Genomic DNA, 23,060 nt, shown 5'->3' on the forward strand with positions numbered 1-23,060 from the left:
GGTATGCAAGGTTTTATGGACACTATGGAGTGGCTTATAACTGGTTACAAGAAAGTTGTGGATGACAACAAAAAGCTCAACCACAGAATTCAGATTCTAGAAACTATCAATCCGGGGGAAGGGAAGACTATGGTTGAATACATTGAGGACCTGAAAAAAAACATTGCAAAAGCTGAAAGCATAAGAGACTCCTTCAACCCTAGATTTGAGAAAATAGAGAAAGACCTACTAGAAAGGAAAACTCTTGTTGACGCTAATGATCAAAGTATTTCGGGCACTGCCAGTAAACTCAACAAAATTGAGGATTGCCTCAAGAGTATTGTAGAACAGAGTTTAAGCATCCTAAATATTTCTGCTAGCAACACTAATACTCTCATAAGCAAATTGGACAAGGAGAAGGAGACCCTGGATATTGACCCTAACACTGAAGGCATAGGAGATGCTCAAGGACCCAAAACTAGAACCAGAGGCAAAAAGAAAGAAAAGAAATCTAACAAGGACCTGGAAGATCTCAAAGCTGTTAGGGCCACCTATGACCAGTTGGTGAAAAAGGTGGAGGACCTCCTGAAGACTATAGCTGTGTAGTTCTTTCCTAGTTTCTTTGTTGTTTTTATATTTAGTTGTCTTTTTGGTTTGTTAGCTTTTTTGCCAGTCATTTTGTAAGCGGTTTATAAGCTCTGGACTTTTAGTTGTCTTATCTTAATCTCCTATGTTAAAGGTTTCGGGTCCTGAAAACCTGTTTTTCTAAATTAATCAAAACAAATTACCCTTCTAATCACCCACATTAATGATTTTTCAAAAATCATTCATCAATAATCACCCTTTACATGTTTTAATTGATCATATGACAACTTTTGCATTCACACAATAGCCATTATTTACATTTAGAATGAAATTCTTTGGTTATCAAAATGGGCAACCCTTTGTTATTTTTACATGTTTGCATCCTTTCTTAACTGGCTAATGAATTTAATCCCCCATTTAACAACCTTTCACCAATGTTTTTCTCTATTTTTAAGCTTGTTTTACTAGGAATTTGAACCAACTAATTAGTAGTCCAGTTATCTTGTGCCACGTGTTAACTAATTCATTTGGCTAATTGTTTTATATTTTGTTATTGATTTTTATTTATAGTGAAGAATTTCAATCAAATTTTGATGTCAACCTTCTTTATAATCTTACACCTATCTTATGAAATATCACCTATTAGAACTATATATATATATATATATATATATATATATATATATATATATATATATATATATATATATATATATATATATATATATATATATATATATATATATATATATATATATATATAAGCAATACATAAATGAAGACAGAGGATGGTTAAGTATTATTCTTTCATCTATGTTCCTTCCACCAAAATTTAAAATGACCGATTCATAGAAAACAACCACGTGTATTGTTTGAATTGCATGCATATTTATAATAAAGAAATAAAGCTTCTTGTTGTATGAGAGGTTATTTAATTAGGATCTTTAAGCCTATTTATCGATTTCTCAAGTTGTTTTTTGTTGTTTTCAATTTCCCTAATATGTTTTCTTGTGTGCCTAGGCGATGTCTAGGAATTGGGGGAGGTGTTGGTTGTGCCCCTTCTTTAGAAAGCTCTTGGCTAGGAGGTAGTGATGGGTTTTCAATATTTTTAGATAGATTTTGAATTCCTAAAATTTAAAACAAATTTCAATTTAAAAACCTAATTTAATCCATGGATCAAACAAAATTTGAGAATACAAAATTAGAAATACATACTTCTTCGACCCCCTCAACGTCGTGGTGTCATTTTGATGAAGATCTTAGACCTTTGAGAGCAAAAATGTGGTCTCTATTTGGAGTGCACAGTTTGGATGGCAAAATGAAGAGCATAACCCACAACCAAACCAAAAAAAATGGGGAGAGTGTGCATTTATTTTGTTGTTATGTTGTTTTTTCATTTGGCACACACCTTATTTGGAGTGCACCAAAGGGATTGATGGGGGCCAATAAAAATTGGCACCTTTTTGGTCCCCCATCTTGGTGCACTCACCCAAGGAAGAATAAATCCACACATTCAGAAAGCGTACTCCTAGACAAACTACTCCAATCGAGTACTCTCGATCTTTCATTGGTAATTGTTGGTTTTGTAATAAGGTTGGGCATAAGGCTATTGATTGTTGGAATAAAATGAGGCACAATTCCTTTAGACCTCCAAGGTATAATGCTAAGAACTCTCAACCATTTCATGGTCAGTGATATGCTTGCAAAAAAATTGGTTATAAGGCTAATGAATGCAAAAGTAAGATGATGAATAACTATAGTGTTATGATCTATCAATCCTTTTAAGGGTTACTACTACACATGGATCATGTTTGGTTATAGGGTCGCTAAATGTAGATCCAATATGAGAAGTGGTTATGGTCCATAGCATGGTACCACTTTCTATAATTGCAATAAATCAAGACACATTGTAATTTTTTACAAGGGGAAGAATATAAGACATTCCACTCCACAGAAGAAGATTGACATCAATCAAGAAAAAAAGGAGATGCAAAAGATATGGAGATAGAAGGTAGAGAGTGAAGTTAAGGATGGATTTGTACCTCTATTTTATGTAGATTGATTCTTCAAAAACTAAATAAATCTATTGATTTAGGGGGAGTTATAATTGCAAATTTTTAAAACCCCTACAAAGCAAAAAATGTTGAATTCTTCAACATATATGTCAATGATGACATGGATATGTTGGTTGAGTAATATTATGACATTTTCTCAAGCCTCTAGAGAAAATACTCTCTTTGCATAGGTATGTTGAATGTTTATGGAGCCTTGTTTTTGATTAAGGAAAAAGCAGGTTTTGAAGGGGCCCGGAAACCCTTTACAAACAAAACTAAAACAACATAAACAACAAAAGTGATGAGAAATAGAAAATATCAGAACCACAAAAAATCAACAGATAACCAGAGAAAACCCAAAAAAGCCCCATTAAGCCAACAGGCCTTCCAGAATTCAGATTTTTTCCAGGGCTTTTGCCAGGGTGTTGCTAATTTCGTGTAGCTCCTTGATGTTGTCTTTGAAGTTAGGGGGATCCTTAGTGGATGCAACCACAACTTTCTTGACATTGGCCCTAGTTCTCTTCGCAATACCGCCCACTTGAGTAGCATCGTCGCTTCCAGTCTGGATGGTGTCATCATCCAGGTCAAGATCCATAACCGGATTCGGAGTGCAGGTATGATCAAAGACCTTGGCGATGTCCTCCAAGTTTTTAGTGACGACTGAGAGGATACTTGGGATAACGACCATCAAATTTTTCATCACTTCTTTTCCCTCTTCCAACGATTTTACCTTATGCTCCATTTCTTGCTTCCATTTAATCTATTCTCTATTTTCATCCTCCCTCTTCTCATCCGAGTTTTTTCCCTTTTTTTCCAGGTTTTTTAGGATCTCATAGGTCCATCTATCATAATCCATTCTCACCTCAGAGAGTTTCTTGAGGTTATCTAGGATAAGCCCTTTACCAGCACATTCTTAATCCTCGCTATCCCTGTCCTTAGTCAAGTCCTTCTCAAAATCTTTGTTCATTTCCTTCTCGAAATTCATTTCGGTTTCCTTGTTATCCTTCAGATCCACTTCTTCCATCAGATGGCTATTATCCTTACCAGGGCATTCGCTGAGGATAGGGATTTCATGACTAGGCTCATTATCCCCACTTTCTTCCTCATTGCCCAACTCCTCGTCTTTCCAGCTGTCTTCATCGTTGGAGTCGTCCGTCTCCATTTCACTGCTTTCCTTAACTATTTCCTCTATTTCCAGCCCAGGAACACTTTTCCTTTTTTTGCTGGAGGACGCCTTCTCCTTGCTGGTTTCACCCTCTTCCATTTTTCTCTTGCCCGGAGAGGCTGAAATCCCCTTATTTTCCAGCAGGGCAAGGGTTTTCCAATGCTCATAGATGAGCAACAGAAGCCCGCAATGGAGAATCGGGCTGGAAGGGTTATTCCTGTGTTTATTGAGGGACCTAGAAAGGGACCGAAAAAGGTAGTAGGGCAGGGATACCTTTTTGTCATGTTTGAAATGGTTTAAGAGCACAAAGTGGTAGGTGTGGGCCCTAGAGAAATGACCTTCAACCGTGATGTATTACATAATTGCATTCAGAACCCAACCCCACAGCTTCTTGATGTTTATGGAGCCTTGTCATCTGAGAACAATATAAAGCTACAGGATCAAATTGTATTCAAGGCGAAGCAACTAGAGTAGATTTGAAGGATATTTAAGTGATACTTGATTAAATCTAATCTCATTCTATGCTTTCAAGAAATTTTAGGAGCTAAGAAGAGAAGGTTTTAAAAGTTCATACGTACAAACCCTAATGGCTATGTTTCTAGGTATTTCGTAGATTTGCTTGGAAAGCCCTAGTTTCAAAAGGTAATCATGGCAACACCTAGGGTAATTGACATTATCGAGAAGCCAAAGCATAAATTTAAGAAATGTCCATATAAATCTATAGAGGGTAACAAGGATGGTGCATTTTACCACTTTCCAATCAACATGCTACATATTGAAGATGTCCACATCTACATTTATTCACCGATGAATGATTATAATCATCTAAATTTGGAATAGTTCAAAAGCCAACATCTATTTGATGATAATTTCTTGTTCAAGCGAGCGTATGAAAATGTTGAGGCAAAATGATTAGATGTTTGGAAGGGTCTACCCAACTTTCGTAATGAAGATGATGATTGACTTGAGAAGCACTGAGAGGGGGGGGGTGGTGAATCAGTGCCACCAAAACAAACACTACTTTAAACTAACTGGTAGATGAACTTAACCAAGCAGTTAAACAAAATACATGCTATCCAAAATGAAATAATAACATCCACATAAAGAAGAACATTCACCATAACACAAGTGTTTACGTGGAAAACCCCAAATAGGTAAAAACCACGGTGAGATAAAACTCATAAGTTAACTATCTGCAGTAATAGATAATTGACCGGTTAAGCTCTTACAAAGAGCTTTGCTAGGAGCTGATCTTGTTAGAGATCCTTGTTAGGAGTAACCTTGTTGGAGGATTTTAGAATCCAAACTAATGGATCACCTTGTTAGAGGATTTGTACAATGAAGCTTGTTAGAGCTTACCTTATTAGGGGATTTTATTATGTTGTAATGATTAGAAAACAACAAGAAAGATTTGATCTATTTTGAGTAGTACAAACTTGCTTGATTAGATCATTTTAAGTACATTCAACACTACTCTTCATCTTAACACTTATCACTTTTCAACAAAAGCTTTTTCACATAACAACTCTCTATGTGTTATTTTTCAAATGATTCACTAAGATGTCTTTAAATAGATATTCATATCTTATGTCGACCATAGGAACATAATTTCCTAGGTGCAGTGTATCTAGACAAGTAAACATAACTCATCACAAAAATGACCGCCAAACAAACGGTGCTGGTAACTGATCACAAAATCAAATACCGGTTAGAGAAATCAATACCGGTTGGAATAAAACTAGTGAATCGTTGTCCAGGAATCTTCCACTTGATCTTCACTTCAACTTTATCTTCACTTTGATGTTGACTTAGTGTTACCACATGTTATCTCTTAGGCACATACTGGTTGACACAAAGTACCAGTTAGAGATAGACCTTAAACATACCAGTTGGTAGTAAAAACCAATTGAAGTTATACCGGTAGTCAATGTGATCATATATGTGTGTGAGATTATTTCATCAATGACAACAAGTGATGAATACATTACAATTATCATCAAGCCAACAATCTCCCCCTTTGGCATTGATGGCAACACTTAGAAAATTTTAGTAACACAATACCGCTAAGTGTGCATACACAACATATTTACATATATATATACTCATACTCCCCTTGAATGTAATACTCCCCCTTAATGCATGCATAAATACAAAATTTTCAAAAACACACATACATATTATTACTCCCCCTTTGACAGCAATGCCAAAATGATAAAGTAAAATATATACATATATATAGAATATAGAAAATCTATATCAAAGTGTTCATCATATATTACAATTTTAAACAAGTTCATGCATTGGATATTCTCATGAAAATATTATTGAAATTTTGCTTCATCTGGGATAGAGCATTATGCCATGATTCCAATATGTTATCTGTATACTTAGAGGTAGACAATAGCTGAGAATAGAATTCTTCCATTGAATCTAGTGTGCAGGTTTTAGGAGTAGCAAGAATAGCTTCTGCACTGGAGTAGGCTCTCTGAAGAATGTCAACCTGCGAGGTGAGCTGACTATCGAGCTCTCTTAGAGATTGGAATCTCTTAGCTCTCTCATTATCATACCTATTCAATTTGTCATGCAATTCATCTATAGACCAGTTAAAGGCATGAATAGAGTCCTGGACTGGGACATATGCCTTGCATAACCTTTCTATTTCTTGATCAGTCTCAACTTGATTCTTAGAAATACCATAATAAAATAAAGTAATATTGGAGGTAGAGGTAAGATAATTTCCTCCATATTCAATAGCTTTCTTTAACAGACTGTCATTATGAGATAAATCCATTTTGCCACTTTCAATGTGCTTAGCTAGTTTATCTCCATATGCCTTCTTGTGGCTCTTCTCAGTAGATATTTGAGCAACATATTCAAGTGATTTAATTTGATCAGATGCATCTGCAACTAACTGACCAAGTTTGCTGATAGGAGTAGGAAGATGTGCGACAAAGGTTTCCGGTAGTAATACTGACCAAATTTCTACTGCATTCTGGATTGTCTCTACCTCAATTCTTCGCTCTTTCAATCTCTTCTTGTGTGCACGAGATTGCAAAACATTAGAAATCTTCATCATTTCAGATGCACTCAAGGTATTCATGTCAATAGGTCCTGAAATACTTAAAGAGTCTTCATCATCATCATCAAGTAGTTCTGGCTTTGTCTGTTCAGGAGGTGTACTCTTAATTATGGCTCTTTCCGTGATCTTCTTTGTTGCATCTTTTGTTTGCTAAGTAATAACTTCCTCAGTAGACTCCTTTTGAGTAGTTTCAATGATCGGTGGAGATTGGGGTTTCTCCAGTTATTCAGTTGCCGGTTCACTAACCTCTTTTAGTTGATTACCCAGTTGATCACTTGATGTAACCTATACTTCTGTGATTGTAGGAGGATCCATATTTGGTGCAGTAATGTCTCCAGATAGGTCTACTATGTCTTGAATATCTTCATCAACAAGAATAATGGAATCATCCTTCTTCTTGGTGGGATAGACAATGTCAGCTTGAACAATTTCCTCTTCATCCATTTCTGGTCGAGGAACATCTTTTGTGGTCTCATCCTTACTACTTTAGTGGATGACATCTTCCCTCTTTTTTATTATACAGGCTAGTTGATGTGTCTCAGACTCAACAACTAACCTTTTTCCATTTAGAAGCTTCAGTCTTCTTACTTTAAAATCAAAATATGCTTTGTATTCCTCAGTTAAAGCACTAATTCCATTTGATGATAGATTGGGAAAATACTGTACAAATACTTCATCAAAAATCTTCTTTTCTAATTGAATGGCTTCTTCCCATTTATCTAACAAAGTATTATACAAAGAGACTGAAATATCTTTCTCCAAATCATGTGGAAATCTACTGTAATGACCTAAGTAGGTTATTACCTGTTGAAGTATTTGCTTCTGCTCATCTTCAGTAAAAGAATCATAATGTTCTTTGATATCATCAAACCTGTTTCTTCCCAATGACTTCATTATTCTCTCAAATGTTGTGTCAAGTTTGTAGGTGGCAATGTCTATAGGTGTAGTTGCCTTTGGCACTACCTTTACCTTCTTAGGTATTCTGTCATTTTCTTTTTCCTTCTTAGGTTCTTCTTCAGAATCTGTACCCTCAAGCTCTAGTTGCAAAATTAGTTTCCTATTCCTCTTCTTTGGTGCACTCTCCTTCTTCTCAGATATTTTAGAAGTTGGTTCCTTCTTGGTTAGGACACTCCGAGTCACCCTTGTAGTCTTCTTCGCATGAGATTTTTCATCACATTTATTTTTCTTTCCTTTTGCTTTTGCTATAGGTGCAGTACCGGTTTTAGTTGGTGTAGCTTGGATTGCTAAGATGTCCAATTTTGCCTTCTTATTGTCTTTGGGTGATGCTAACAGGGTATTAGCATAGCCAACCAGTAAGTCATGATTGACCTCGTAGCTCATATCTTCCATCTCTTCCTTCCTTGATTTAATTGCTTGCATCAAGCAAAAGTCAGTGGTAACCATGAAGATTATGTCTTTTTCAAAGTGTTTTACCACATCTTCAGGTAACCTCATTCTCAAGCTCATCTTCTTCTGGAATTCATTAAAGTATCTATTCGTGGTAGCTGAAAAGGTATCCTTCACAACCTTAATGTTGTTCTTGATCTGTGCATTGACCGGTTGTTCTTTGTACCATTCAATGTCACCTATATCGGGTAGAAAGTTTTGAAAGTAGAAAAATAACCCAGCTAACAGCTGACCATATTTGAACTTCTGAGAATTGTCCTTCTTAATGGATTTCAAATTTTGAAATAGCTCGAGTTTGATAGCTTCACAAATATCATAGTCTTCATTATCAATTATCATTCTATGTGATGTATGAATTGCTGTAGATGGAACACTGTTAAGTCTACTGGAGTAGAACACTTGATAGCCTATCACCATTGCTACAAGTTTCACCACATGGTACCTAATATTGTTGATAGAAAAAGCATGTCTATCAGATGTAGAACCGGTTAACTTGAAGACAATATATTTTGAAATTCTCCTCAACTCAGGAACTTCACTGGTTGAGCAATAACCCGTTACAACCCTAATAGCCTCCTTGGTTATTGTGTGAGTCCTCAAAGTCTTCAAGAAAGTAGGCAACATTATGAAACCCTTTTTCAAAAACCCTAGCATATTTAGCTTCTATCTTTCCATCCTTATTATAGAGTGATTTCAACTGAGTATAGATGTGAAGAGTTCCCAAATCTTCAATTTTGTAATCTATATAGCTGGACAAATCACCTTTGACCATGACACCACTCGGGACTTGCAATAATGCATTATAAGACATAATTTCATCTGCCTTTAGAGCTTCCTCAGGCTCAACAGTGATCATCAACCTCTCTACAGACTTAGAAGTAGATGCCATTCTAGACAAACAAGTTTCAAAGCGGTATACAAAGAAATACCTAGCGTCTTGCACATCGCTTCGTTTCCCGGTTGGACTGTTCAAATGCACTCCTGTTCACTTCTCTGCAGCTTCCGATTCAACTTGATTTCTCTTAATTGCAAAGCAATTCGCCAATTTGCACCAAGACAATCTTGCTCTGCTTTGCAATCGCTTCAATTTCTTTTTTCGAAAGAGTTAGGGTAAAAATGATAAGATAAAACTTGTTTTTATCCTTTTTTTACCAACCGCAATAAATGCTCATACTTTTAGGTTACAAACCATAATTTCACCGCTTAAGTGATATACCAGTTAATAATGCGTCAACAAAAATCACCAAAATTCAAAATTCAAAAAAAATTATTTCCCGCTCATTTTACAAAAGGGGTCCAGAAATTTTTTATCGTTACACTCCCCTTAGCCGTGTTAGACATGCTTAAGTCACCGGTGAAGGAATGATTTCCTTTATAGGCAATTCTTTGCTTTTATTCTTCCAAGTCTGGTTCATATCTTCTCTTGTTTCCTCAACATCAATTTTTTGTTTGCCTTTCTGATCCTTAAAAGAGTTGACCGTTTTACTGTTCCTTGATCTACAAAACTTTGCTAGGTGCCCCAGTTTGTTACAGTGGTAACAGACCATACCAGATGATCTCCAGGGTCCTACATTTCCTCTTCCTGTTCTTTTTCTGCAGTTCATAGCCACATGACCCAGGTTATTACAAAAGGTACAAACAACATTTGTTACCTTTTCCATTTCGAATGGACTAAACCGGTTGCCATAGGATCTTTGCCAATTCCTGTTTCCGGTTATCAAAATTCCTTGTCTGGTCACCATATGGTCTAGGATGCATGTGTGGTACAAGATTGTTTGATCCATATATGCACTCAATATGTTTATGCCCATACATTCCACAAGTGTAGCAATGTCCTTCAAACTTTCTAGACACATACCTAGCACTAGTATTGTAACTTGCATTCTTGTTAGGTTTGTTCCTACAAACATTTGCAGTATTACCAGGCTTATGGCAAACAAAGTAGATGGGTTTAAAAGCCTTCTTACTGGTAGTCTTATTGACTTTAGAAGTAGTTTTGTTCTTTGGATTGTTGCTCTTTGTGCCAGAGGATTCACCTTTTTCAGTTGTATGAAAAACCAGAGATACCACCTGTCATTCTCTGTGATTGAATTTGTTCTTCCAGCATGGTAGAACTTTTGACGAACTTTTCCAATTTCTCATTGGCTTCAGTAAGATTTTTGACAAGATCTTCATTATGCTTAGACAGGTTCTCTTGCAGAGACGATGCCAACTCAAGATCTAGCTTTAGGTTTTCCTTTTCTTTTGTTTCAACAATTAAGTCCTCATGTATAGTATCTTTTTCTTGTTTGATCTTTATGATTTCCTGATCTCTTATCTTGATAAGATCTTCAGCAGCTCTTCTGGCTTCTAGTTCCTGACTCATGCGGATAGTGAGACCTTCCAGCTCTCTTCATAAATTCAGTTTTTCACCCTGCAACTTTTCAACTTCTTCTGATAAAGCATCAATATTAGCTTCATCTGAAGAACTATTGTCAGATATTTCTAACAGTTTTTCAGATAGCTCTCTTCTTTTGGTTTGAGAAACTTTTAGTTTGCCTGTAAGGGATTCAATCTCGTTTCTGCTAGCATCTAGCTCTCTAACCATCTCAAATTAACTTTTGTCCCCCATGGTAGTTTCAAAATTTCCTTCCAAGCAGTTAGGGTTTAAAGAAGTTAGGCTCTGATACCAATTGATGGACTTGAGAAGCACTGAGAGGGGGGGTGAATCAGTGCCACCAAAACAAACACTACTTTAAACACTAACTAGTAGATGAACTTAACCAAGCAGTTAAACAAAATACATGCTATCCAAAATGAAATAATAACATCCATATAAAGTAGAACATCCACCATAACACAATTTTTTATACGTGGAAAACCCCAAATAGGTAAAAAAGACGGTGAGATGGAACTCACAAGTTAACTATCTGCAGTAGTAGATAACTGACCGGTTAAGGTCTTACAAAGAGCTCTGCTAGGAGCGAATCTTGTTAGAGATCCTGAGCTTGATTAGAAGCTTATACCTTGTTAAGAGTACTACCCTGTTAGGAGTAACCTTGCTAGAGGATTTTAGAATCCAAACTAATGGATCACCTTGTTAGAGGAATTGTACAATGAAGCTTTTTAGAGCTTACCCGGTTAGGGGATTTTATTATGTTGTAATGATTAGAAAACAACAAGAAAGATTTGATCTGTTCTGAGTAGCACAAACTTGATTAGATCATTCTAAGTACAATCAACACTGCTCTTCATCTTAACACTTATCGCTTTTTAACAAAATCTTTTTCACATAACAACTCTCTATGTGTTATTTTTCAAATGATTTACTAAGATGTCTTTAAATAGACATTCATATCTTATGTCGGCCATAGGAACACAATTTCCTAGGTGCAGTGTATCTAGACAAGTAAACATAACTCATCACAAAAATGACCGCCAAACAAACGGTGTTGGTAACTCATCACACAATCAGATACCAATTAGAGAAATCAATACCGGTTGGAATAAAACTAGTGAATCATTATCCAGGAATCTTCCACTTGATCTTCACCTTCAACTTTATCTTCACTTTGATGCCGACTTAGTGTTACCACAGGTTATCTCTTAGGCACATACCAGTTGACACAAAGTACCGGTTAGAGATAGACCTTAAACATACCGGTTAGTAGTAAAAACCAATTGAAGTTATATCGGTAGTCAATGTAATCATATATGTGTGTGAGAGTGTTTCATCATGACAACAAGTGATGAATACATTACAATTATCATCAAGCCAACAGATGAATGGGTGCAAATTGTTTTGAGCTAGATCCTTGAAGATTTCATGTACCTTGATTAACCTTATATCAAATAACAAAGGATGCGATCAGATATGTGACTGGGTTGTGCTCCACTAGACCTGTGTTGGCATTGAAGATGGTGAAGAATGGTGAGGTTGTGAACCTTACTGATGCAAAATTTGAAAAAAATCCTAACCATAAATGATATCACTGACTTAGGGGTCCAATATGCCAAAATGGGCATTGCTTACAAAATCTACTACAAATATAGAGAGGGGTCTACTACCGCTACTGCAATATATGTTGGTCAACAAATGGCGAAGGAAAGGATTGTGATCTTTGTGAGCTCTTGTGACACAAAACAAAGGAGACATGATATAACTTTTGATATGCTACTATGGTTATTTGTCTAATGTTCTATTTCTTGAAGGAATAACCTAGCTTCAAAGATGTGGTCTAGAGAAGAGATATTCCACTTGCTTTCCAGATTAGGGATCACGAGCATAGGTTTTTGGATACCAAACAATGTGACATTATGTAGAATTGTTTCTTTAAGACATTTCAGAAGGAAATACAATCAAGTTATAGAATACCCTCACAAATGGTGGAGAACTATAAGATTGCCATTACTCTCATGGTACACAAAGATAATTGTTACATGGAGGTAATTGAAGACACTAGATTCCATCTAGTTTGTCTTTTAGAATTTTGACAAGCAATTTCAAGTAATCGTTTTCTTTGTTGTCACTATTTGATCTACTATGATATTGTACTAAATCTACTATGATATTGTACTAACTTTGTTTACAATGCTATTAGGGTGCCAAAAATAAGTATGTAATATGTGTCATGAAAAAAATCACCCAGAACTTAAACCCTTAATTTCAATTTGGAAAAAAAAATACTTAGTGATCTTCTCCCTCTTTTTCTTTTACAATTGACCGAGTTTCAAATATGAAGACATATTCACCTTATTTGACAAGGGGCTTCAAGTTTTGGATCATATTATATTTTAAGTCAGCCAAAAAATGGATGATATAACTTCAAAAAATTGATGGGAATTAAAGGTTGCCATATTTTTTTAATTGAAGAATAATTGATTTGATTAATAGTGATTACTCTACTATAACTATACCTAAATACAAAGCTCATTACACCATTTGTTTTACTACTTAAAATTAATAAATTTGATATGTATATATTAAAATGAAATTCATCGTGAACTTATTATTTTGTAAACATTTATACCATTGAAAATTTTATGATGTAATCCTTTTCAACAATTAACATAGAAATTTGGCTCTGCCTTTATTGATTAAAAAAAACAATACATCTAATAATTTTTTTTCTCTAAAATCAATAACAAATGTACATAATTCATTATGAAACTCTTTCTATTTTTTTAAATTTTTTTTAAAAACAATTGACTTACTTATTACCATCTTCTACTTTCTCTCTCTCTATATTTGTGTGTGATGGCCATCTTTCAACTTGATGGGGAATATGAATTCAACTAAACACAAATCTTTTTTCTGTTGACAACATGAATAGAGAAGGAATACCTAGATTAATCTCCATTATGAATAAATCATGTAAAAGATTAATGACAAGGTTGTTTGTATCAACATTCATCAATTTTCTTACTATAATTATAATGATAATCTTACTGTAAATGCCTTAATTTGAATAGTTTGGGCACTCGGATCTATGTTTTGTAACTCTATTGCCTTCTTAGATTGTAGCTCCAATCCATTATTTCTTTTTATTTTGTTACAAACTAATCTGGTATTTCAATTTCATTCATCAATATTGTAAATCAATCTGTTATTCAATTAGAAAATGAACTGAATTGATTTAATCTTGTAAACAAATAAGTAATAATAATACTAAACCTGAATTTCTTTAGAAAGTGGCAAAATCAGGCAATTGTGAGTTCAGATATTACAACCCATTTAACAAAAGAGAAAATTAAAAAAATAGCAATTATAAGTGTTCCCCTCACACTTCCCACTTCCTCTGTATTTGTTTCGGATTTATAAATGAATAACTAAGCACAAAGCTCCCATTCAGGTCGGAATTTGACGGCCACCCTTATCTATCATATCAATTTCTTATGACGGTTTGGTAATTTCAATGCCTTTCATTTGACATTTTAAGAAAAATATAAGTGTCAAAAAATAAATCCATCTCCTCTACTCCATGGTCCTGACATCTTATACTTCTCACAATAACTACATTTCATTACTATTTTACTGTCATACTTTTTTTTCCTTTTTATTTGTACTTTTTGCTTCCCTTGATTAATATTAATCCCTCCCAAGGTTCATTATTAATGCTATCCCCTTCCACAAATTGATATGTTTTGTCATTTGAATAATCATTTGAAAAGGTCCCAAAAATTTTCTTAAATGTTTAATATATGCAAAAACTTTAAATTTATTAAGTTAGTTTTTAAATTCATACAATTTTTTTGTTAATTATATTCTATTTTAAATAGATTTTAAATTGATAAATATTTATAACAAGAGCTGTGAGACAGCATGAGTCCCTGCCTTTAGCTAAAAACATGCTAGAAATAAGTGAAGTGTTGAGAACAATTAAGTAGTTGTTTATCTAGCAATAGTAAATTGATAACAAAGAACTAATATAAAATTTTCATCTTTAATTCTAAAGCTAAGTATATCTATCTCCCCGTTTATTTATTTTTATTTTTCAATTATCTATGCAAATATTTATTTCTAAATTACTTATTTTTTAATTCATTATATTTATTTACTTAACCAAAATATCAAAAAAACAATAAAAAACCTTACCTTTTCTTTTTTAAATTTTTAGAACATTAGATTTCTAGATTAAATACAAACATTTTGATGAAATTCTACTTGTACATTTGTAAGACATTTTTTAAAATAAAGAAATTATTATTTTTAAATAATTGAATCATATATTTCTTAAATAATAAATATTTTCATAATATTTAAATAATACAATTCCACTCTCATACAAATACTAGCTAAATAGTCTTAAATTTTGTTTCCTTTATTGCACCCATAACTTTTTAAGGAAGTTTTGCATAATGTCAAGGAAAGAATGCGATAAAAACATTTTAATTTTAATTGCAACAGATTCGCTCAAAGAAAATAACATTAATAAAATTATGATCATTCATTTAACAAGTTTGACCAGATAATGGTTTACCATTTTAACATTCTGCCAATGACAAATCAAAAAATTAATAATTTTTAAAATAGTTTAATAAGAACAAAAATGAAACTTTGATATAAGATTAAATTTTTCATTTTGCACAGTTATCAAAGCATACTAATGTTGGAGATAAAACTGTCATTCAAGTAAAAAATGAAAACTGTCATTCAAGTAAAAAATGAAAACTGTCATTCAAGTAAAAAATAAAAAATAAAATAAACTATTTTAAAGTTGATACATTTAAATTTTAACTTTTACATTAAAAATTACAAGTAAAATCATAGTAAAAAAGCTAAAAATACAAAGAAACATATTAGCAAGGTTTTAAAAAAATAATTTTGTTTAGATAATCTCAAATATTATTTAAGTTTTTCTAAATTTTATAATCAACGTTTTATTAAAAAATATATATAATAATTAATATTAGTTTAAAAAAAATATAATAATAATTAAAATTTTTAATGCTACTTAAATTAATACAAAAAATTGAATTAATAGAAGATCAAAATTTAAAATCAATGATAATGAAAACAAACTAAAAGTATTTAATATTTCTATTTCAATTTTCTAACTTTTTTTATCTAAATTATTTTATATAGTTAATATCATTAGTGTTGAAAGGTATTAAGATTATGTCTATATGTTAGACAAAATGAAACTAATGTTATAATGTTTGGTGGATTTGTCAATATCTTATATTTGTTAAAAATTATATAAAAATGTTGTTGTGTATGTTAAATTTGTTAATAAAGTTCAATTTTTTATTAATGATAAATAAATTTTGTGTTATAAAGAAATATCATATAGTAATTTGTGAGAAATAGAAGTAATGATTTGTTTGACATTTGTATTCGTGGTACTAATTCTATTCAAAGGGTATTTGTTTCTAATCACTACATCTACTATGTAAAATTCTCGCTTTGATGGCAATTTTTACACATCAACTTGTTCAATAATAGAAGATAAATTTGGAAAAGTAAAAGTGAAATAATTATATACTTTTTTGAAAATAATAGTAAAAAACATTAAGAACCATCTTTCAAATAAATGTGATGAATGAAATAAAGACTTTAAGAAATTATGAACTTTCCATATCAATTCATTAAATTAATATAAAAATGTTTTTTTATTTTTAACATAATATATAATTTAATTAAATTTAATAATTTGTAAAAATATAAAATAAAATTGAAGTCTAATGGTAAAGGAATTTTTACTTTATAAATGATTGAAATGTATTTTTAAGGGAATTTTTTTTAATAGGGCAGTATTTTCTTTTGGGAAATTTATTTTCAATATGGTTAAATATTTGACTATTATTAAAATTCAGTTATCCTTCAATTCAATATAGTAATGAATATCTCTTTTACTTCAGTCTTAAGCACATGTTCGTAAACAATCACATGGAAAATAATTTTACATACTACATGAAATCATAAAAAACAATATTACTCGAAGCAAAGGGGGTGAGAAAACTTAAAATGAAAGACTCATAAATGTGTATGTCCAATGTTGTCAATTTATGGTGTAAGGTTAAAATTTTCTATAAGAGATTAGGAATTCATCTAATTTTTTGCCCTGTCACATTTGATTGGTCATCTCTTTTTAATTAAAAGAAAAACAAAAAAACCCAGTAAAAAGTATACCAGCCAATAGAAAAATGTAAAAATGGAGAGAGAAATTGATATTAATAAATAAATCAGAGCAAACTATAGAATAACCTATAAGATTTTAGAATAACCTATAAGATTTATATTTAGCACAGTTTCCAAAGCAAAACTAATTGAAAGAGGTGAAAACATTAGTCTCCGCCTATAGATAGGCCGAACTAATAAATATTTAATTACTAATTTACTACTAATAATTGTTAAAATCATAAATAATTGTATTTTAAAACTAGATAATTCTAAATTAGATTACTCGGATTGATGCGAGTTGAAAAAACAGCAGATGGATGGCTCTGCCTATGCACCTTGACGGGAGATAAACAGCCTGGATCTGAAAATAGTTTAATGGATAAACAACCTGCGAATATAATTTGAAATGCGAATGTTCTAAACCTAGTAGCTCTGCCTATGCGCCTTGACGGGAGATAAACAGCCTGCGACTTACAGAAGATTTTCAAGCCTGCGACTTTCGAGCACGCTGCTCTGCCTATGCGATAAAATTGATCTCAGCGATTAAATTGACCCTTCCTTTTGCAGAATGCGAATACATACTGGAGAATAGCTCGCCACTCTGCCTATGCGCTCTGACAGGAGATAAATAGTTTGCCTATGCGCTCTGAGGAAAAACGTAATGATTTGGTAGGTGCGAAAATGCGAATGGCATGAGGACTGCTGAAAGCGGATCACCAAATCTGAATTGAGGCGCGTGATCACTTGGTGGTTTTGGAGGAGGACTCCCTCCTCCACGTGGTTTGCAAACAATTCTCCCTTATGCTCTTCATTTAATGTTCTTCTTTACTCTGCGTCTTCTATTTTAATTACTTCTTTTGCGTGCAGATTTTTTGTCTGTCCTTATGGAGGTGGAAATGGATGGAGACCCTCAGTCTCATCCTTCGCCTACCTCCTCCCAACCTCATCTACAACCAAAAAAAACCTTCAGTGAAGTCGTGGGTAGGGTTTCATCATCAATTGATCAGGATGCTAGATTCATTGCCGTCGGTGGCGATGGTGGAGCGAGTCCAGATGGTATGGACCTTGGCTTCGACTCCAACACTATCTCCATTTCACCTAATGATTCTATGGCCAATGAAATTGCTATTGAAAAAAATAGGTTGAAAGACTCTGCAATTTTTTTTGCTTGTGTGGATGTTGATAAATGCCCTCCTCGGAAATTTATGGATGATTGGTTTCATAACTACTAGAATTTAAAATTAGAGTTTCGAATCTCCTTCTGTAGGCAAATTCATAAAGGATTGTTCATTATTTTTTTTAATACGCATGAAAGGCAGTTAGAGGTTCTTAAGAAATTGTATTGGAATGTTGGTAAAACCTTGTTTCGTGTTCTAGGTTGGTCTCCTAAGGCGATTTCTGAAGAAATCTTGGCTCTGTCGTGTCCTAGGTGGGTAATTATCAAGAACATTCCTCCATTTTTGTGGAAGTTTATCCCTCAAATTATGGAACCCATCGGTAAATTCATCTGTATGGATGACTCTCCATGTCTCATGCCCCATTTCGATTCCAGAGTGCTCATTTCCATTAAACCTGGGATTGATCTTCCTAATATTCTCAATCTCAATATTGAGGGAGATATTTTCTCCTACCCTCTGGAAATTTTAGGGGGGTTAAACGCGTGTTTCCTCTATAAAAAAGATGGCCATGTCTGCAAAAATTGGCCTATTCTTAATAAAAAATCCTCAATTTTGAACTCGCAGAGAACCCATTCGGATAACATTGGTCCCGCCCCTAACCCTATGGATCCATCCTCCCCTGTGGTCCAGCTTGTCATGGGTAGCACCCCTTCAACTATTCCTGACTTACCCATATCAGATACGTGCCCTAAGAACTCTCAAACCAATATGACTCCCCCCCTGCTCCCCTATTTTAGATAACATAGAACAACCAAGTGTGGAACATCAAGATAGTTTTCAAATAGCTACAAACAAGTCTAAGAAGTGCAGAAGGAAGAATGCACAACAATTAGCCATTAAAAAGATTAGGCCTAATAATGTCGGTGTGAAACCTGCTCAGAATAATGTCAATCTCACCCCACCAGCAATTGATGCTAATTTTTCAAATGTTAAGAGTATCTTAATAATTTTGAAACCCCCGGTAGGTGCACTAGTGAGTTCCATATGGGTGATGGCTCTATGACTTCCCCGAGGGCTAATCACATCTCTGATAACCTCGGATTTGTCGATCCCACCCCCTATATCGGTATCACTCATGAATCTAGTGTGAGTTTGCCTCCGAAAGTCTTCAAAGAACTTGATGTTGATGGTGTGATTCAGGTCATCACTGTTGATACTAGGGCTGATAGAAATTCTATCTTTTTCCCCACTAACCTGTCCCCCACACAAATGCCTTGGATGGCAGTGAATGATACCTCGATCCAGCCTACTACCTACGCGAAACCTCCTTCTGAAAATGTCTCTCAAAAAGATTTAGATTCTGGTGAAGACCATGATGATCAAATTGAGGGTTGTTCCAAACCCAATAGAAGAGGACGCCCCATGGGCTCAAAAAACAAGGCCCGCTCTGACAAGAAGAAGAACGGTAAGGGTCTCCCTGCCTATGATAACAGCCTTCATGCTGCTAAGCGCTCATAAATCCCCCCCCCCCCCCCCGTTTACCATGAAGTACATCTCATGGAACGTTAGAGGGTTGGAAGCCCTTGACAGAAAGCAGATTGTTAAACGTTTCTTGGACTCTCAAAAAGGCTTGGACTTTCTGATGCTTCAAGAGCTTAAAACTATTAATTTTACCTTGGATATTAACCTTAATTTCATTCGGAAAGACTCCATCAAAATTTGCTCCAATCACCTCAGGGGTAAAGGTGGTGTTGGACTGCTCATTAATCTCAGATGGTCAAACCATATTACTGACAAGGGTTGCTCCCCCTATAACAGGGCTATTTGGGCCTCTATCAATGTTGACAACACCCTCATTGGGGTGTGCTCTATCTATGCGTCCAATGACTATAGGGAAAGAAGTACCCTTTGGGATTGGAATGCATCCTTACCTGATATTTCCCTGAATCCTTGGAGGAGACTTTAATATGATTGAGAATTATGATGATAAAATGGGGGGTAATGCTTTTGAATGGAAAGGCTTTGAAAAATCCCATTGGGATAGAATGAAATTTAAGAAAAACCTGTTTAATCCTCTTCTTGGTAATAAGGCCGATACAAGGGGTCTCTGGAACACTTGGTGCAATTTGCAAAAAGGTTGTAATAGAATTTATTGCAGACTTGACTTTTATGCCAATAAAGATTTTTTTTCATTTATCCCTAGTAACCATGACAATTATGTTGCTGTCTGGCCTTTTACTCTCTCAGATCACCACCCTATTACTGCTCACATCAAACTTGCTAACTCCTTACCGGCTAATGTGGTGGGGCCTAAGAAGTTCATTCTTAACACTAATTTACTGAAAGATCTTGATGTTCTTGCTACCATTAACCTCATCAGACTCCTAAATAAAGATAATAAGAACTTAGCTTCGCATATTGATAGGTGGAATTATAATGTTGTTTCATGGCAGAAACTCTTGCAAACTATTGGTCAAAAAAGTGCCAAAGACTCCAGATTTGTGGAAAAAACTCTTAATCTTAATCTACTCCACCTTGAAAATAAAATTCAGTTGACTCCTTCCTGCCCCATCCTTGCCAGCCAAGTGGTGAAAACTAGGGATGCCCTTAGATTACATCAACAAGTTAAGGTCAAAGGGGCAATGATTAGAGCCCGTAGCAATTGGATCCAATTTGGCGATAATGGCTCCAAGTTTTTCTTTAATCTTCTTAAACATAAGCAAATCCGGGAAAAGATTGATAGACTTATTGTTGATAACCAAGAAATTGTTGATTTGGACAACATTAAAGAAGCCTTTACCCTCTTCTACCAAAAATTTTTCACCTCTAAAGACTCTGAGGCTTCCAAGGCCCTTAGACTTAAATGCAAATCCATCATTCCCTGTAGGATCTCTGAGGGGGAATCTTGCCTCCTTAAACAAAATTTCATAATTGATGAAATTCAGAAAGCCATCAACTCCCTCCACAATGACAAAGCTCCGGGGCCCGATGGGCTCCCAGTTGAGTTCTACAAAGCCAACCTTAACTGGATTTGCTTTGATCTTCTTGATATATGCAATGAGGCTTTGGGTAAGGGTTCCCTTGGCAATGTTATCAATAAGGGCATTATTAAACTCATACCCAAGGATGGTGACAAGGCCCTCGTTAAGAACTGAAGACCCATTACCCTTCTCAATGTGTCCTATAAGATCCTGGCTAAAATGTTGGTCATTCGACTGGAAAACATCCTCCCCAAGTTCATCTGCCCTACCCAAACCGACTTCATTAAAGGTAGGTATATTCAGGAAAATCTCATCACAAATTGGGAAGCCATGGAATGGTCTAAAGTTTTTGGTCAAGACACTGCTATGTTTCTCCTTGACTTTGAGAAAGCCTATGATAGGGTGGAATGGGACTTTATCATTACGATGCTTGAAGCCTTTGGCTTTCCTAGTGAATTTTGTACTTATGTCAAGGTCCTCCTTCAAGATGCCTCTGCTCATATTGATGTTAATGGCTCCCTCTCCTCTTCCATTATGCTCTCTTGGTCCATTAGACAGGCTACCCCTTGGCCCCCGCTCTCTTTGTTATTGCCTTTGACGCTTTATTCTACCTCCTTAGGGATAACTCCCTCTCCCCAAAGGTTAATGGGATTAGGCTCCCTGATGATAATGAATTGATGAATATTTAGTTTGCCAATGACACGACTCTTTTTCTTGAGCTCACCAAGCAAAACATGGATAACCTTAGCCTTAAAATCCAATGCTTTGGGTCAATTTCTGGAGCTCCGATCTCCCAGACCAAGTCTACCTTCCTTAGCTAGATGGATCACCCCCCTAACTGGTTTGGACACCTTGGCTACCAATGGGGTGGTCCTAACAAAATCGTTAGATACCTTGGAGTTCCCTTCTCGATGTCCCCTTCCCTCAAAGATATGTGGCTCTGGGTTAAGGACAAAATTGATAAGAAACTTAGTAAATGGAACAATAGATTCCTCTCCCTGGCTGGCAGGGTTCAAGTGCCAAAAAATCCTCTCCTCCTATAATATCTACTACTCCTTTGCTTGGATGTTTAGCAACTATCAGATCCTTGAAATTCAAAAGGTTGTTAGATGGTTCCTTTGGTCTAATGGAAAAGGTAATAATAAATTACATGCTGTTAATTGGAAGTGGTGCCATATTGAGAAATATCTTGGTGGCCTTGGATTAAAAGATCTTAGGATCCAAGGTATTGCCCTTGCGGCTAAATGGATCTTCCATTCTCGCGAAGGTCAGGAACCTTGGAAGGTTTTAATTAGACATAATATTGAGAGGGTTGTCCCTAAGAATGCTAAGTCTTGGAAGGGTTTACCTCTCATCGACCTTGTGGCCGGTGGTTTTCTCGTTTCTGTCTAGGGCACTCGTGTGTTCAAGTCTATTTGGAAAGTTTGGGAACATGTTAGGGGGTTTTTGGTCAGCACTAGTGTCAACAATGGTGACCTGATTCATGGCGAGAGATCATTATGGTGGAACCTCTTCCACGCTGGCAAACCCTTGGCCCATACTCAGGGATGCTCGGCTAGAGCTTGGGCCAGCAAAGGGATCAAATATCTTATTGACGTTTTGGAACATGGTACTCTTATTATGTGGGAAGATCTTAGCTCAAAATTTAACCTCCCCCCCACTCAAAAAAGAACCTACAACATGATTAAGCATGCTTGTATTGATTTTGATCTTCCTAAAGACTATGATGTTGATTCTCATATATTTATGTCTTTTAAATGGGCCGATGGTACTCTTTTGGCTAAAATCAAGGCTCGTAACATTTACTCTGTCTTAACTTATAAGGCTTCCATCATTAATCATGTTAACACTTTATGGTATTCTGATCTGCCTGTTATGCAGTTGTAAAAGACCTTCAGCATGCTATGAAAAAGTCCAATCGAGCCAAAAATCAAGTTCTTTAAATGGCTTCTGATACTTAATAGACTTCCTCTTCGGAGGAATTATGATAATAATGATTTATGCTCTATTCGTAAACTTCTTGAGATTGGCAGACATATTTTCTTTGATTGCTCCATTGCTAAGGAAATCTGGTTAATGTTTGGCTTTTC

General features: G+C 34.9%; 1 protein-coding gene across 1 annotated transcript; it reads right to left on the reverse strand.

Annotated features, from left to right (window-relative positions):
* Window positions 1–3,531: 3,531 nt before the first annotated feature.
* On the reverse strand, window positions 3,532–3,882 carry LOC131876085 (protein SQS1-like). The gene has a single exon (XM_059220866.1). It carries the CDS (start codon window positions 3,880–3,882, stop codon window positions 3,532–3,534), a length of 351 nt encoding a protein of 116 aa, XP_059076849.1.
* Window positions 3,883–23,060: the final 19,178 nt, after the last annotated feature.

The sequence above is a fragment of the Cryptomeria japonica genome, chromosome 5 (assembly GCF_030272615.1).
Source record: "Cryptomeria japonica chromosome 5, Sugi_1.0, whole genome shotgun sequence".
Lineage (NCBI taxonomy): Eukaryota > Viridiplantae > Streptophyta > Pinopsida > Cupressales > Cupressaceae > Cryptomeria > Cryptomeria japonica.

What these genes read in the sequence shown, in the direction of transcription:
- LOC131876085 (XM_059220866.1), bottom strand. Translation starts at nt 3,882, where the DNA reads ATGGAAGAGGGTGAAACCAGCAAGGAGAAGGCGTCCTCCAGCAAAAAA.